The sequence below is a fragment of the Gadus macrocephalus genome, chromosome 22, assembly GCF_031168955.1.
Source record: "Gadus macrocephalus chromosome 22, ASM3116895v1".
Lineage (NCBI taxonomy): Eukaryota > Metazoa > Chordata > Actinopteri > Gadiformes > Gadidae > Gadus > Gadus macrocephalus.
In genome coordinates this window covers 14,687,502-14,702,660 of record NC_082403.1, presented here as the reverse complement: position 1 = coordinate 14,702,660, position 15,159 = coordinate 14,687,502, and the positions used below count along the sequence as shown (strand labels likewise).

Below are 15,159 nucleotides of genomic sequence, written 5' to 3'. Positions count from 1 at the left end.
AGTGTGTTTGTGCGTGTGTGTGTGTGCATGTGTGTGTGTGTGTGCGTATGTGGGTGTGTGATGATGATCATAACGTTTCTGTTCCTGCATTACAGCGGACTTCTGGGATGCGTTGGGCGGGAAGTCAGATTATCAGACCTCAGACAACCTGCAGAGTCAGAGCATGAGTCATCCCGTCCGTCTGTTCGGCTGCTCCAACAAGACCGGCAGGTTTATGGTGAGGAACCATCACTAGTTTTACTTTCATACGTATTCATTTTCCACATCATTGGTTCCATTATAAATCTGACTATGGAATGAGGGGAACTATTATAAATAGTAAAGGTACATTGTTATATATATCTATACATACTTGTATCCTTTAACAACTGATCTGCTGCTATGGGAGAAATAAGCCATCCCCCTCAGTTCTAAAAGTTGATCAGTTGATCGCCAATCAATTATTTAGGATCACTTTTTAAAATTAGCATTTCCATGCTCCTCAAGTTATATAAAATGATCAAAGTGGGAAAACTAGTGTGTGAGAGCCAGAATTGCCAGGGTGCTGAATAGTGCTCTATAAATAACTGTGAACAACGCTATGCCGTAGAGCAGACACTGCCAGCTCCACTGCGGCAGCCATTATGAAATTAATTTGCACGGCGAACTGCAACAACGTCGAAAAATAAATCAGGCAAACGGCTTTTAGAAACTGGGATGGATGTTGTTGTCATATGGACAGATGACAGCGTGTGGGGGGGCCCTTAAGACACCTGTACATGCATCTGTACTCTGGCAAATATGTTGTAGGCCTACTCCCATCACAACAGCTCCTTTGGCCTCATCAAACAGCAGCCCTGAGGCTCTGCAGACTTGCCAACAACTAAAAGAGAGTGTGCGTGCGTATGTGTGCGGGTGTGTGTGTGTGTGTGTGGAGCGGGGTATCCATGTGCGTGTCAGTGTGTGTGTCTGTGAGTGTGAGTGTGTGTGTGTGTGTGTGTGTGTGTGTGTGTGGGTATGCATGTGCCTGTGTGTGTGTGTGTGTGTGTGTGTGTGTGTGTGTGTGTGTGTGTGTGTGTGTGTTTGTGTGTGGTTGTGTGTGTGTGTGTGTGTGTGTGTGTGTGTGTGTGGGGGTATGCATGTGCCTGTGTGTGTGTGTGTGTGTGTGTGTGTGTGTGTGGGGGGGGGGGGGGTTTGCACGTGGGTGTGTGTGGCCATGCATGTGCGTGTGAGTATGTGTGTGTTTGTGTATGTGCGTGTGGGTATGCATGTGTGTGTGTGTGTGTGTGTGTGCGCGTGTGCGTGTGTGTATGTGTGTTTGCGTGTTTGTGTGTGTGTGTGTGTGTGTTTGTGTGTGTGCGTATGTGTGTGTGTGTGCACGTGTGCACGTGTGTGTGCTTGTGCACGTATATATGTGTGTATTCACGTATAAGAGAAGGGCGTGGTTCTCCACATGACCCGGCTGTCTTGCCCCCCAAGGTGGAGGAGGTCCCGGGGGAGTTCACCCAGGAGGACCTGGCCGAGGACGACGTGATGCTGCTGGACGTGTGGGACCAGGTACGGGACGTCCGGCCCCAGGACCCGGAGAACACACACCATGAGCACAGCGTCACATTCAGTCCCCTCATATCTCACAGGTCCAATGTGTACTCCTCGCAGGTGTTCCTTTGGTTTGGAAAGGACGCCAACGATCTGGAAAGAACGGAGTCCGTCAGATCGGGTTCGTGATCGACAAAGTTTAATCTGTTTCCTTCATGTTTTTTTTTTATTGTTATTTATTTCAATCAGAAAACTCAACTTTCTTTGTTTTTTTTAAAGTAAAGTTTAAAGTAAAACCTGAGGCGTCCCCCTGTATGAGCAGCAGGTCTGGGGGGGTCTGCAGGGCCTTCCTAACCTGTGTTTGCACCGTTCCCCTCGCAGCTCAACAGTACATAGAGACCGACCCAGGGGGCCGGGACCCCCGGACCCCCGTGGTGACGGTAAAGCAGGGCCACGAGCCCGCCACCTTCACGGGCTGGTTCCTGGCCTGGGACCCCTCCTACACCGCCTTCAGCTCCCTGAAGCTGTAGCAGAGCGAGCCGTCTGGACGGCGGGAGCGAGGACAAAGGAGCCATGCGAGGGCTCCATCTGATCTGCACTGCAAGGGGAATGACAAAGTGGTGCTGCGTATGTTTTAAACTCATGTTATAATTATGTAATCAACATTGTTTTTATATCTATATATGTTAAGGTAAAAGCCAAAGCAAACAGTATTGCCTTTCAGTGTGTGTGTGTGTGGGGGGGGGGTGCGCGTGTCTGTGTGTGTGTCTGCGTGCTTGTGTGCACGCGGTGAATATAATATATAATAATATATATATGATATCTATATAATAATATCTATATAATTCATCGCTAAGTTGTCGTTGCAGGGCAGTCACCACAGGGTGGCGCCCGAGCAGCATGGTACTTTTGCTGAAACTGTACTTTCTTCACAGTTTATTTGCATGCTTACTGCTTCTTGTGACTTACTGTTTATTGAGTTGAAATTGCCAGCATGTTTGCAACAATGTAATGCTAGCATTGGTATCCGGTGCTTCACTTGGAATAAACTGTTGAAGCAGACTTGTCTTTGTTGTAAAGTAGCGTCGACCGAGAGCGATTAACCCCGGACAGGCTGATCTGCATACACACATACAAAACCTCATAAAACGCACACACACACACACACACACACACACACACACACACACACACACACACACACACACACACACACACACACACACACACACACACACACACACACACACACACACACACACACACACACACACACACAGCACAGCACGCAACACACAAAGAACCACTCAGATAACCCACATATAAACACTCATACAACACACATACAACACAAACACACATCGACCTGCAAACCACACACAACACTCGAAGTTTTGGCCAAAGACGTGTCAGGATATGTGTTTCAAGTTGATATGGGCTTAGCTCAGGACTTCTTACTCAACATCAATAATAATATATAATAACAGTTAATAATATTAACTTTTGTCAATTGTTCTAAAGATGAGAAGTAGGCCTCTATAGTTAAATTGTTTTTTTAGCGCTTCTCCAAATACATAATCTTTATAAAGTCTGACATTTTTTACAGAAGCGAATCGGTATCAGGATTGTTTAGAGCTCTGATATTTGATATCGACATCAACACGCACATCAACGCTAGCGCGCCCTTGCTCAGAGCGGGTTGACTGACAGGTGGCTGCGTGTGGGCGTGGCACGGAGACGCGCTACAGGCGGCACTTTTGTCCAATCACATCACGGGGATCCTGGGGGATGTTCGGAAGCAGCCAATTGGGCTTCGCGCTGATGATCGGGCGCTCCCCCTCGTGCGGAGAGAGGAGCGCCGACCGACGGACTTCGTGATCCAGTGGTCTCACGCGCCCCATGATCCAGTGGTCTTACGGACCCCCCTGATCCAGTGGTCTCACGGACCCCATGAAACAGTGGTATTACGGACCTCATGATCCAGTGGTCTCACGGACCCCATGATCGGTGGTCTCACGGACCCGGGAGGATCAGCCAGCAGGTCTCCAGCTTTTATCGATCCGTTTCTGTTCGCGATGGCTGAAGCAGCACCATGAGGGTAAGTGGCTCGGATTCATCTCGTCTCTTATGTCCTCCCAACATGGATAGGATAATGTTTATTAAACATACCAACCCTTAAAAATCATTCTAAGAAGCTATCGGATGGGCTTGTGTGCTGTCAGGCTGCGTGCTGTTTCATCATAAGACTCAGGCTGAGCTCCAGCCCCGGGGCATACGTCTGGGCTTTTATTTTGTAACACTTGTTGTTTAAATGAAGCCCAGCCTCTGTCTATGTTGCCGAGCAACACCTCTATGCCTGTCTCCGGGTGCCCTGCAGGAATCAAACCCACCACCTCCGTTAAAGATGCAAGGGTGGACGCTGTGGTCGAAACAGACATTCCCAAAAAAAAACATCCTACCGCCTGGCCCTCTGATGTGACCCAGTGAATAGAAATTAGCGTATGAAATCCTTTGCTCCACCGCCTACATGTGCAAATGAGGGATCGGTCCACCCCACTGTTAAACGTGTCATTCATCTCCACTGAAAGGAGAGACGAGGATCGCCGCGCTGTCTTTGTAACGACGAATAGATATCCGAATTTTATTCACTAATCATTTACTTCTCCCATTGCAACCACGAACCAACCCAGCATATGTTTTGTGTGTGTGCTGCTTGTATTTACACTTCAATGACAGTGTTGGCATTTTCTTTTGCAGGCCCCTGTTGCTGCACCAGCAGTGCCCTGGTAATAAGTGAAGACTGTTGAAGATCTTGCTGTGAGCCCAGCTTGCCCCCCCCCCCCCCCCCCCCCCCTCCTCCGCCTCAAGCCTCTGGTGTCCACGGTGGACGTGACACCGGAGCAGCAGACCCACCATGGGGAACGGGCTCTCGTCGGACCGCCTCCTGCCCTGCCTGCCGTCCTTCCAGCCGCTTCACATCGTCATCCTGGGGCTCGACTGCGCCGGCAAGACCACCGTCCTGTACCGCCTGCGCTTCAACGAGTTCGTCAACACCGTGCCCACCAAGGGCTTCAACAGTGAGAAGATCAAGCTCTCGCTGGGAGGCGGCGGCGGCGGCGGCGGCGGCGGCGGCGGCGGCGGCGAACGGCGACGCCACTGGACGACCCCGTCGGCGTCCTTCCACTTCTGGGACGTGGGCGGCCAGGAGAAGCTGCGGCCGCTGTGGCGCTCGTACACGCGCTGCGCCGACGGCCTGGTGTTCGTGGTGGACTCGGTGGACGGCGAGCGCATGGAGGAGGCCAAGACGGAGCTGCACAAGATCACGCGGCTGGCCGAGAACCAGGGCGTGCCCGTGCTGGTGGTGGCCAACAAGCAGGACCTGCGGGACGCCCTGGCCCTGGCCGAGATGGAGCGGCTGCTGGCGCTGCGCGAGCTGGGGGCGGCCACGCCCTGGCACCTGCAGCCCGCCTGCGCCATCATCGGGGAGGGCCTGAGGGAGGGCGTGGACAAGCTGCACGCCATGATCGCCAAGCGGAGGAAGGCCCTCCGGCAGCAGAAGAAGAAGACCAGATGATGGCGGTGGTGGTGGTGGTGGTGTTGGAGGTGGTGGTGGAGGTGGTGGTGGTGGCGGTGGCGGCGGTGGTGGCGGTGGCGGCGGTGGCGGCGGTGGCGGCGGTGGCGTTTTACTTTGGGGTTCCTCGCGCTTTTCCGTGGCAGTTTGATGGCACAAGGACCAGACACAGATCTTGCTACGTTGGAAATGCTTGGATGGGTGAATGTCTTCGCCGCTTAAGACCCCCACCCCCATCTCCCTTGTCCCATTTCCCTCAAAGGGTGGGAAATAGGACACATTTTTCTGTTTGACATCCGGGATCAAGGGGGCCTGTGCCTCCTAAACGTGGCTAATCCTGGCCTATAGCCCCCCTTAGGGAGGGAGGGTAATCCTGCCCTATAGCCCCCTTAGGGAGGGAGGGTAATCCTGCCCTATAGCCCCTAGGGAGGAGAAACGTGACCTATAGTCCCTCTAGGAGGAGAATGACCTATAGCCCCCCAGGAGGAGGACGTGACCTATAGCCCCTAGGGAGGAGAAACGTGACCTATAGTCCCTCTAGGAGGATGAACGTGACCTATAGCCCCCCAGGAGAAGAAACGTGACCTATAGCCCCCCAGGAGGAGAAACGTGACCTATAGCCCCCTTAGGGAGGAGATACGTGACCTATAGCCCCCCAGGAGGAGGACGTGACCTGGTGCAGCTCTGGAACAGGCTGCAGGATGAGCTCGCCCGTGTTATCCACAGATCAACCTCTTGAAGTCAGATCAGTTCTTCCTTTGAGGAACCCAGAGCCCCCCCCTCCCCCTCCCCCTCCCCCTCCCTGTGGTCTGGTTGGAGCCGGTCCAGGCCTGTTTGTCCCGGCCAAACAGCACGCTGTCCGTCTTCTGCTCTCTGAAACCCGATAGTGTTGATTTATTTTGCTCGGCCTCAATGTTTTGATTTGACTGAGCAGACTCAGTGACGCTGAGCCTCATGTTCCGTGAGTACGCCAAAGTGTTCTGTCACACAGCCCTGTGGGTCCCCGGTGCCCACCATGGAGAACACACCCTGGGGTGTCCCACCCGTCCTAGGGAGGGTTCAGAAGCCCACCTGCGGTGCATTTGTAGAGACCCTTCTTTTTCTTTTTTACCAAAGCTCCTCGGAGATTGCACAAGACGGGAGCAAAACTAAGAGCGGACTTTAGACGTTGCAGATGTCAATCATTGTAGCCCAAGGTGAACGGCCTCCATGTTGTCCACTATTAACAGACCAGATGTTTACATTCCATTGGAAGACTCGCTGGAAGATCCTCCAGCTGTCTGTAGCCTCGATGTATCTCATATCACAGGATATAGTCTCAGATAGACTGCAAGGTGTGAGTTTATCACCAGCTTCACTCTCTTGGGCTCTAGTTGGCCAGTCATCCCTCCCAGCCAGAGAGAGAGAGAGCAAATCAATGCACTTTACCGGTCCTGCCCTACTCTGAACTTTTAATTCAGCAAAGTTTTGTATATGGTTGTAATACGAAAAAGGATATTGGAAATATTGCTTCAAATGAAGCCTTAATGTTGAAAATAAAGGTTTTTATGCTGTGGCCGATTTTCACCCTTTTCGCTCTGTGTGTGCTTTTGGAAGGATATTAATATTTATGTGATGGATTGAATTTGTTCTCGGAATAAATAAAGCAACAATAAGACACAGGAGGCGGAGCCGCGTGTTTCCTTCCTCGCGTCCTTTCTGCATAGCACAGGTGGGGACGGCCGCGTTCTATTCGTTCGCTTCACCCAATTGTAACACATTTTTCCAATTAGCCTTTTCTAAACATGGTTAACATGTTTTCGTCCAAGTCAACGAAGCAAAGATGCCTCAAGCAGTGATGGTGGGGGGGGGGGGGGGGTATTAAACAATTTGAATTGCCATCCACCAATTATTAATGGCAATTAGTGGTCTAAACTAATGGTTTACATCAGAGAATACACCGAACGTTTTTACATGGCACAGGGCCAACGAGGGGACGTCATCATTGTGAGGAGCCAGCTGTAGCTCCAGTCTGCCCATCGATTTGAGCGATGGGCAGACTGGGAACAGTGGGGGACGTTGTTTGGTTCGTTAGGAGCGTTGTGTTGGACGATAGCGCCCTGCCAGTTCTGGTTCCAGCAAGATGTGACCCTCTCAGAACAATAACAAGCACAAACAAGAGGAAGGAAGCGGTGTGTGTGTGTGTGGTGTGTGTGTGTGTGTGTGTGTGTGTGTGTGTGTGTTGGTGCGTGTGCGTGTGCGTCATACAACAAATACAACCTTGAGGACAGTGGGTTGAAGTTGAAACGCGACTGCATCTTTTGCAACTATTAATGGCTTTAATGCTGTGGATTAGATACAGTGTACACAGTATTATAAAATAGAAACACTCTAAATATCATATTGTCTTAATGTGTCTGTGTGTGTGCGTGCATGCGTACAGTGATTCACCCTTTGCTGAAAATCGTTGCCAGTGACACATTCTTTCAATTATATGATGAAATATGTGAGCAAAAAGTCCTTCCAAAGCAAAACATTGTTCCAGGATCTGTTAGAGAGTCTGTTAGATCAGAAACTATCCCAGACGCTATTTGAAATGCAGAGTTTTATTCAATAAATTATTCAGGAATATAGAAAACAATAAGTTTGTTTTCCATGGCATGCACGGCTAATGAGGCACATTTATACATCATATAAAAATATATATGTCATTATTTATATATTTACAATTGTTCAATAAGCAGTAGAAAAAGTAGCATCATAAACAGGTCTTTCTTTAAGATGTACATTTGTGCATGTTTTCTGTACACCCAATGTTCTCGCGTGCTTCTCTAAGTCTCCTCAAATGAAAGTTGGACTGAAACATGCCCCTGGCCTTCTGACATTCAGGAGCAGGCTGGGAAGGTGGGAACCTACCCTCATCCTTCAACTTCAAACTGCTTATCCGGGGTCGGGTCACGGGGGCAGTAGCTCTAGCAGGGGGCCTCAGACTTCCCTTTCCCGGGCCACATTGACCAGCTCTGACGGGGGGATCCCGAGGCGTTCCCAGGCCAGTGTGGAGATATCTCTCCACCTAGTCCTGGGTCTTCCCAGAGGACTCCTCCCCACTGGACGTGCCTGGAACACCTCCCAAGGGGGGCACCCAGTGGGCGTCCTTACCAGATGCCCCGAACTGGGAGTAGACGGGTCGGGAACCTACCTATATTCCTCATGTTTTTATTTCATAATTTGTAGCTCTACCAAAACACTGTTTTCACACTGAATTTCCCTTTGGGATTTTCCATGTTAAGCGATATCTTAAACCTGATCTGATTGAGAGGTGAGTGGACTTCAAGAGCCAGAGGTCTGGGGGTCTGGACATCCCCTCAGAGGGACCCCCTGTGGGTATGGGTTTGTGGACCGACACGTTGAGCTCCAGCCCTTTTCCAGGAACGTTGGCCAGGAAAGAGTCTGAGTGATGGAGGGAGGGGATGCACCCGGCCTGGTTGATCCCATGCCATCCAATCAGAGTCCCTTTCCTGCCCCGTCCTGCCCTCCGCCCTCCCCCGGGGAGCCAGCGTGATGTCAAGGGCACGGGATCAACGTGCTGAGACCAGGGTCAGGGCGAGACCCAAGATGGCCTTCCTTCTGACCCTGCTGAGTCAGAAAGGTTGTTCTGGTTCCAAACACATCTTCCTCCCCTTGGCCCTGGGATCCCCACCTCCCTCCCTTCCTCCTAGACTTGGAGTTCCCAGAAGTTACAAACTATCTGGGCTGTGCTCTCCGTCTGAAACGGCTGTGCACTTTATTGCCTCTCCAGTTCCCGACAATACGAGGCAATAAAAGTCAGCGACCGATTCCAGGGAAGCTACCAGACGCTCATGTCATGCCTATGTCAGTACCCATATCAGTTCACATTTCCCCGGTTATTATAACCTGTAGGGCTTTCCTTTTTGAGTCTCCTTAGCAGAGCCTGAGGAAGCGGTCGCGCCGTACGTGTGAAGCTCTGTCCTCAGCCGTTACTTTTTTACGACGCCTGTAAGCACCGTGCCTGGAGAGGTGTGAGAGCAGTCAAGCTGTCCCTAAACATCGAGTGTGTGAACTGCTAATCTGTCCCCTCCCTGCCCTGCCCTGCCCTCACCGGCCGGGCGTCAGCTCTGACGGGGGTGAGCTACGCACAGCGAGCCGTTAAGACAGGAGGACGCGACGATAAGAGAGGAGGAACTCTCGCCCCTCCCTTGGCCTCGTCCATTTCCTTAGAATAACCCCCCCCCCACCCCCACCCCCACACCAGGCCCCACTGATACTCACAGCCAACCCCCTCCCACTGGAGAGGGCCACGAGAGCAGAGCAGGAAGAGGGTCTGAATGTGGCTGAATGGCCTCAATGAGAAGCACTTTCAGTTGATATTAGAAACAATCTCCATTTTGCCAAAATGTAGTGATTTCTGAATGCCGTCTGGTCACTTTGATAACCATAGAGCTAGATGGTCCCTGGATGAAACGGCCTTTCAGTGTTTTGTCCTGAATATTTTGAAGCTGTCTCTGTACACGTGCCTCCGAGCACACACGCCTGCTTCATATCAGACCGCTTCACGATGGCGGCCAGATCGCTGCTCTCCTGGACGGTAGAGGAAGAGGACATCTGTACTCGAGACGAGATCAAGGAGCGTCTCACAGAGTTACGTAAACAGTGACCTTCCCCCAGACCTCGGCCGTGGAGATCTGCTTTCATCCTTGTTTGGACCGCTGCTCTCCCATGATCACTGTCTAGCCCCAGTCCGGAGACGCTGAGAGGAGCCACAGGTCTCCCAGGGCCCTGCTTGTTTATCTGACGCGCCTGTCCTGTTCCAGGCGGGCAGGGCTGCTCTGTCGCCGCTGTCCCCACGTCAGGCTGATGTTAAACAGCACCATAATACTAACGTTATGCGGCGTTCATCGATGGAATCCTGAAAGTCACACGCTTTTTCAAAATGAATGTTTTTGAATGTGCAGGATGGTTGATAAAAAGGTGACTTTGAGAATGCGTCCTTGACATTGTCTGGTATGTGTATGAGCAGGACTATAAAGAGGTCGGCATCGCCACGGGAGTACGGACCCTTTGAGAGCTTGAGGAACTACATGTGGAGGGGGCCGCTGGAGACTGGGCCTCAGTCAGGGGGGGTCAGGGGTGGAACGCAGCACTTTGATCTGGGCCACAGATGTTACTGTAAGAGGCAAGAAAAAGGGTTTATCGCTCAAGATTTCACAGAAACTGTTCTCTCTTGATTTAGAGAATATAAATCTCTCTTTCTCCCCCCCCCCCCCCCCCCCTCCCCTCTCTATTCATCCCTCTCCCCCTCGCTGTCTGCTCCTGTTGCTCCACTTCAAACACTTTCTATCATTTTAATTTCTTTGACTATTCCGGCTTCGAGTTATCAAGGAGACAGATTTGTCCTCAGACGATTTGTGTCATGATTCAGTATGAACAGTAATGTAGTGTGCGTGTGTGTGCATAAAAAAGTGTGAGTATGTGAGTGTATACACAAATGTGTGTGTGTATGTGTGTGTATGCAAGCATGTGAGTGTGTGTATGAATGTGTGTGTGTATGGGCATACATGTGTTTGTGTGTGTGTGTGTGTGTGTGTGTGTCGTAGCAGCAGCGACCCTGCATGCTCAGCGCAGGAAGTGTGTTTTGTCGGCGGCAGAGTCTTTGTTAACGCAGAGGGCGGAGATGGGTTTCCTTCCTCGGCCTCCTCCCGGCCGGCCTACTGGGTTCAGACCAGCTCGGTACCCATCATGCCTCAGTGCGTCCCAGTAAACAGGTCCTGATCCGCGTCCTCTTCCCTTCGTGTGCGATCATCAAAGCTAACCGACGGGCGCCGTGCGGTCGTCCCGCCCCCTCCATCGCCGGTGGAAGTGGAGCAGCAGCCAATCAGGACAGCGTGTTCATCAGTGGTCCGACGTCTGCAGGAAACATCAACAAACATCTCCATGTCTACAAACCTTGTTGTTGTGATCGCCACGTGGACGTGGTGTTCTGGGTGGATGTGGCTCCACCTTCCCCGGCTCTCGTAACGGTACTGAGAAGCAGCTGCCCTGCATGTGTGGACCCGTCTGCTGCTCTCTCCGACGACGCCGGCTCCATGCCTCTGGCGTCTAGACCAAACAGACGCTCCCCGCCTATAGAGGCACGCCATTCCTCCCGGTCGAAGCTCTGTGATGGAACGAGAAGGCCGCAGGAACGAAGGCACTGCAGAGCTTCTAAATGTTGCATGCAGCAGATGCAGTGAAGAGAGTTGTATACTGGGAAGAGTCTGCCCGGCAACAAGGGCATCAGCCACTAATGTCACAACAACAAGTGTTGTTGTTTCACGGCCTAAAGCAGTGAGGTGATTACTGGGATTATAATTATATTCATGAGGTTATAAGGAACGCTGGCCCACAGGGGAACAACACATGCATATGGGCTAGGTCTGGCTGTTGAGGTTTCGTCATGAGCGCAGACACATTGAAGCAGATCTAAATTATTTATTCAGTTTTGAAAAGCTAATCAATGATTATCAAAACTATTGATCTATCCTTAATCCGCCTAAAAAATTGACAGAAGACCAAACAGGGGAATACATGAGAGGAGGCAGTGGCACCCAGCTTTTATTTTCGACAAGTGTTTCCATGGCAACGCAGCAGGGAAAGCGCACTAAAAAAGCAAACACTTAGAAAGATGTTGGCGTGCCTTGGGACAGGAATGTGCACTCCTGGGGTCTGCAGAGTCGAGGAAAGCCCTCTGAGCTCCACCGGGGGGAGGGCCCCTGCAGGAGGGGTCTGGGCCCTGGGGTGGGGGGGGGGGGGGGGGGGGCGTGGAGGGGAGGAGGGCGTTTAAGAAGGGGATGTTTGCAAAGGTGAACCAATAGGATTATCTTCCTGGCAGGTAGCAGGAAAACACAAGCCCCCCCCCCCCCCCCCACACACACACACACACACACACACACACACACACACACACACACACACACACACACACACACACACACACACACACACACACAAATACATTTCAGTGTTTATTTATTGATTCGTTTGTTTAAAAGCTCTGCCACAAAAGACACACACACACACACACACACACACACACACACACATAAACACACACACACACACACACAAACACACACACACCTGGAAAAGCTTAGGATCCTCGCGGCGTCCCTGATCCCAAGTCAACTAGTTGTTGTGTCTTTCTCCCATTAATGTTTGGGAACACAATAAGTAGATCATCAACAGGAAACAAAGGGGGGATTTAGCTGTGTATACTCTCCTAATGTGGGGCTTTCCTCAGTGAGGTCAGAGACCAGGGGCAAAACACTAAAACAAAAGGCAGCCCTGAAAATAAATCATTGAATTGTCATTCACGATAAACAGCAAATGGAAGTAACATAATCACACCGTGACCACATCACTACCATCATGATGAATGTATTATATTGACATCGTATTCCAAGTAACAACCTGTCGTTGCTCATCAGCCCAAAGCAGGTAGAAACTGCTAATCTGATTATTATTCAGATCTCAGTTGAAACATGAATATATATTGGCCAGGCCTAATCCATCTCTCCATTTAAAAAGACCCTGGCCCATGGGGCCTTGAACGCTCTGTCCTCTGCTCTGTCCTCTCCTCTCTCCTCTGTCCTCTCCTGTGTCCTCTGCTCTGTCCTCTGTCCCCTGTCCTTTCCTCTGTCCTCCTCTCTGTCCTCTGTCCTCTCCTCTGTACTCTCCTCTCTCCTCTGTCCTCTGTCCTTTCCTCTGTCCTCTGTCCTCTGCTCTGTCCTGCAGATCAGCCATGTAGACCCTCACCCCTCACCATGTAGACCCTCACCCCCTCACCATGTAGACCCTCACCCCCTCACCATGTAGACCCTCACCCCCGCACCATGTGGACCCTCACCCCCTCATCATGTGGACCCTCACCCCCTCACCTTGTAGACCCTCACTCCCTCACCATGTAGACCATCACCCCCTCACCATGTGGACCCTCACCCCCTCACCTTGTAGACCCTCACTCCCTCACCATGTAGACCCTCACCCCCTCACCATGTGGACCCTCACCCCCTCACCTTGTAGACCCTCACTCCCTCACCATGTAGACCCTCTCCCACTCAGCGCGAACACAACAATGGCCAGGAAGGATGTGTGGTCATGTGAGGAGGGAAACAGCAGGAGAGACAGGACACTGCTGGGGACACTGCTGGCCTGCACACACACACACACACACACACACACACACACACACACACACACACACACACACACACACACACACACACACACACACACACACACACACACACACACTCACACACATACAATCTAGCACACACATATTTACACACATACACATGTGTATATAAATAAAATACACATCCACCCACATTCAGCCTGTTGACCGTCCTGAACCCGTTCTGACCTCCTGTTTGGGATCAGGTTGTTTTGTTTACAATCCGGCCCATGAACCACCACCAGCCATAACAACGCACGACACACCAAAGTGACAGCTATATAAGACTGCGACAAGCTGATTCACACAAAGCACAAACAGAAAACTCACAACACAACTGTAAATGCCTAGACACTAATGCAAAAAGCCACAACACAACTGCAGAAGCCATAACACGAATGCAAAGCCACAACTCCAATGCAAAAGCCACACCGACAGCTGTTGACAATGAAACAGACCGACTCTCATTGCCTCCCCATGTGGAAGAGGAAAGGTCTTCTTTGAGTACAGATTACAACGTAGGCCTGTTGTCCTTTATGTGGATTCAACCTACTCTCTGGACCACATTCTGCACTTTGTGTTGAAAACATCTTATTGTTGTATGACGCCGATATATAAGATGTATATCTTTGATAATAATAGTCAGCCGTATTGCGCTTGTGATTTTGGATTTGCATGCATTTGGGTAATGCTGTTCATTCAACACCATATGAGTTAGAGAGGAACAGGACATAAAGTCATACAGGATGGTGTGTGATGTGTTGTTGGCTCTGACTCGGCGGGGAAAGCTGTCCCATATCCCTCGTATACAATGTAGAACCTCACACACAGACGCACACACATACACTCTCACACACACACATACACACACACAGACACACACTCACACAAAACACACACACACACAGACACACACACACACACACACACACACAAACACAAACACACACATACAAAAACACACACACACACACACACACACAGACACACACATACAAAAACACACATACACACACAAACACACACACACATACAAAAACACACAGACACAGACACCAAGAAACATACCGACATACACACACAGTCACACACCAACAAACATCCATGCAATCACAATATAACACAGTGCTCTAGCGCTGCCGGAATCCATATGTGTGCACATGACTCAAAACACGTCAGCTACCGAAAACACCCGACATACGAACACTCACCCACCACAGGGAGTTCGGTGTGAGCCATGCAGAGCAGAGCTGTGGAGTGTGAAGTTAATGAGGGCTGCATGTTGCCCCAAAGCTCTGAGGAGACCTTCGTCTCAGACAGCACCCCCACAGTAGGGATTAAACCACAAGAATACACAAACACACACTAACATTTAGCTGATTCATTGCTGATGGGGATGCAGTAGAGGCTCGGGCATCTAGCTCAGAAACAGGGGCAGGTAGGCCCTTGGGGTCGTCCCTCAAACCCCTACATTCCAAATGCTGAGAATAAAAAGGGATCACAATATTACATTATTATATTAAAGCGCCCTGAAGGCCTCCAGGGGCGTGTCTGAGGGAGGGGACGCGCTGCTGGCCCACAGAGACACGCCCTGAACGCCTTCAGACATGCTCTCCTCAAAGCACATCATGGAAGGTCTGGGGTTGGTGATGCTTAACCTGAACATGATGTCATCACGTGGGGGGGGGGGGGGGGGGGGGGGGGGGGGGGATCAGGGCTGGGGACATAGTTGATGATATAGGACCACACGATATAGGACCACACTTTATCCAGCAGCAGGTTGTATGTTTTTAATGCATGCAAACACACACACACACACGCACACACACACACAACCAGTCACGTACACACACGTACA

General features: G+C 50.9%; 2 protein-coding genes and 1 long non-coding RNA gene across 4 annotated transcripts in view; 2 read left to right on the top strand and 1 right to left on the bottom strand.

Annotated features, from left to right (window-relative positions):
• scin (scinderin) overlaps positions 1–2,580 on the top strand; it is an 11,773-nt gene extending 9,193 nt beyond the window's left edge. Inside the window, exons 13-16 of one of the 2 annotated variants that reach the window (XM_060043111.1) lie at positions 96–217; positions 1,459–1,536; positions 1,639–1,699; positions 1,900–2,580. In XM_060043111.1, the coding sequence (XP_059899094.1) occupies positions 96–217; positions 1,459–1,536; positions 1,639–1,699; positions 1,900–2,048 (410 nt within the window). In that variant the 3' untranslated portion in view covers positions 2,049–2,580. Of the gene's footprint in view, positions 1–95; positions 218–1,458; positions 1,700–1,899 lie in introns of both variants that reach the window. The other variant, XM_060043110.1, reaches the window with a different exon arrangement.
• Positions 2,581–2,677: 97 nt separating this feature from the next.
• Positions 2,678–5,274, top strand: arl4ab (ADP-ribosylation factor-like 4ab). The gene is made up of 3 exons (XM_060043112.1): positions 2,678–3,616; positions 4,276–5,103; positions 5,134–5,274. The coding sequence occupies exon 2, from the start codon at positions 4,433–4,435 to the stop codon at positions 5,090–5,092; it is 660 nt and encodes a 219-aa protein (XP_059899095.1). The 5' UTR covers positions 2,678–3,616; positions 4,276–4,432; the 3' UTR covers positions 5,093–5,103; positions 5,134–5,274.
• LOC132450921 (uncharacterized) lies at positions 5,251–5,754 on the bottom strand. Its single transcript, XR_009523936.1, has 3 exons — positions 5,675–5,754; positions 5,587–5,615; positions 5,251–5,467 (listed from the first exon to the last, which is right to left on the bottom strand). It is a non-coding gene; the product is annotated as an uncharacterized LOC132450921 (long non-coding RNA).
• Between the last annotated feature and the right edge of the window lie 9,405 nt (positions 5,755–15,159).

Bases quoted from the DNA above. Each gene is read 5' to 3' on its own strand.
- arl4ab (XM_060043112.1), top strand. From the start codon at position 4,433: ATGGGGAACGGGCTCTCGTCGGACCGCCTCCTGCCCTGCCTGCCGTCC.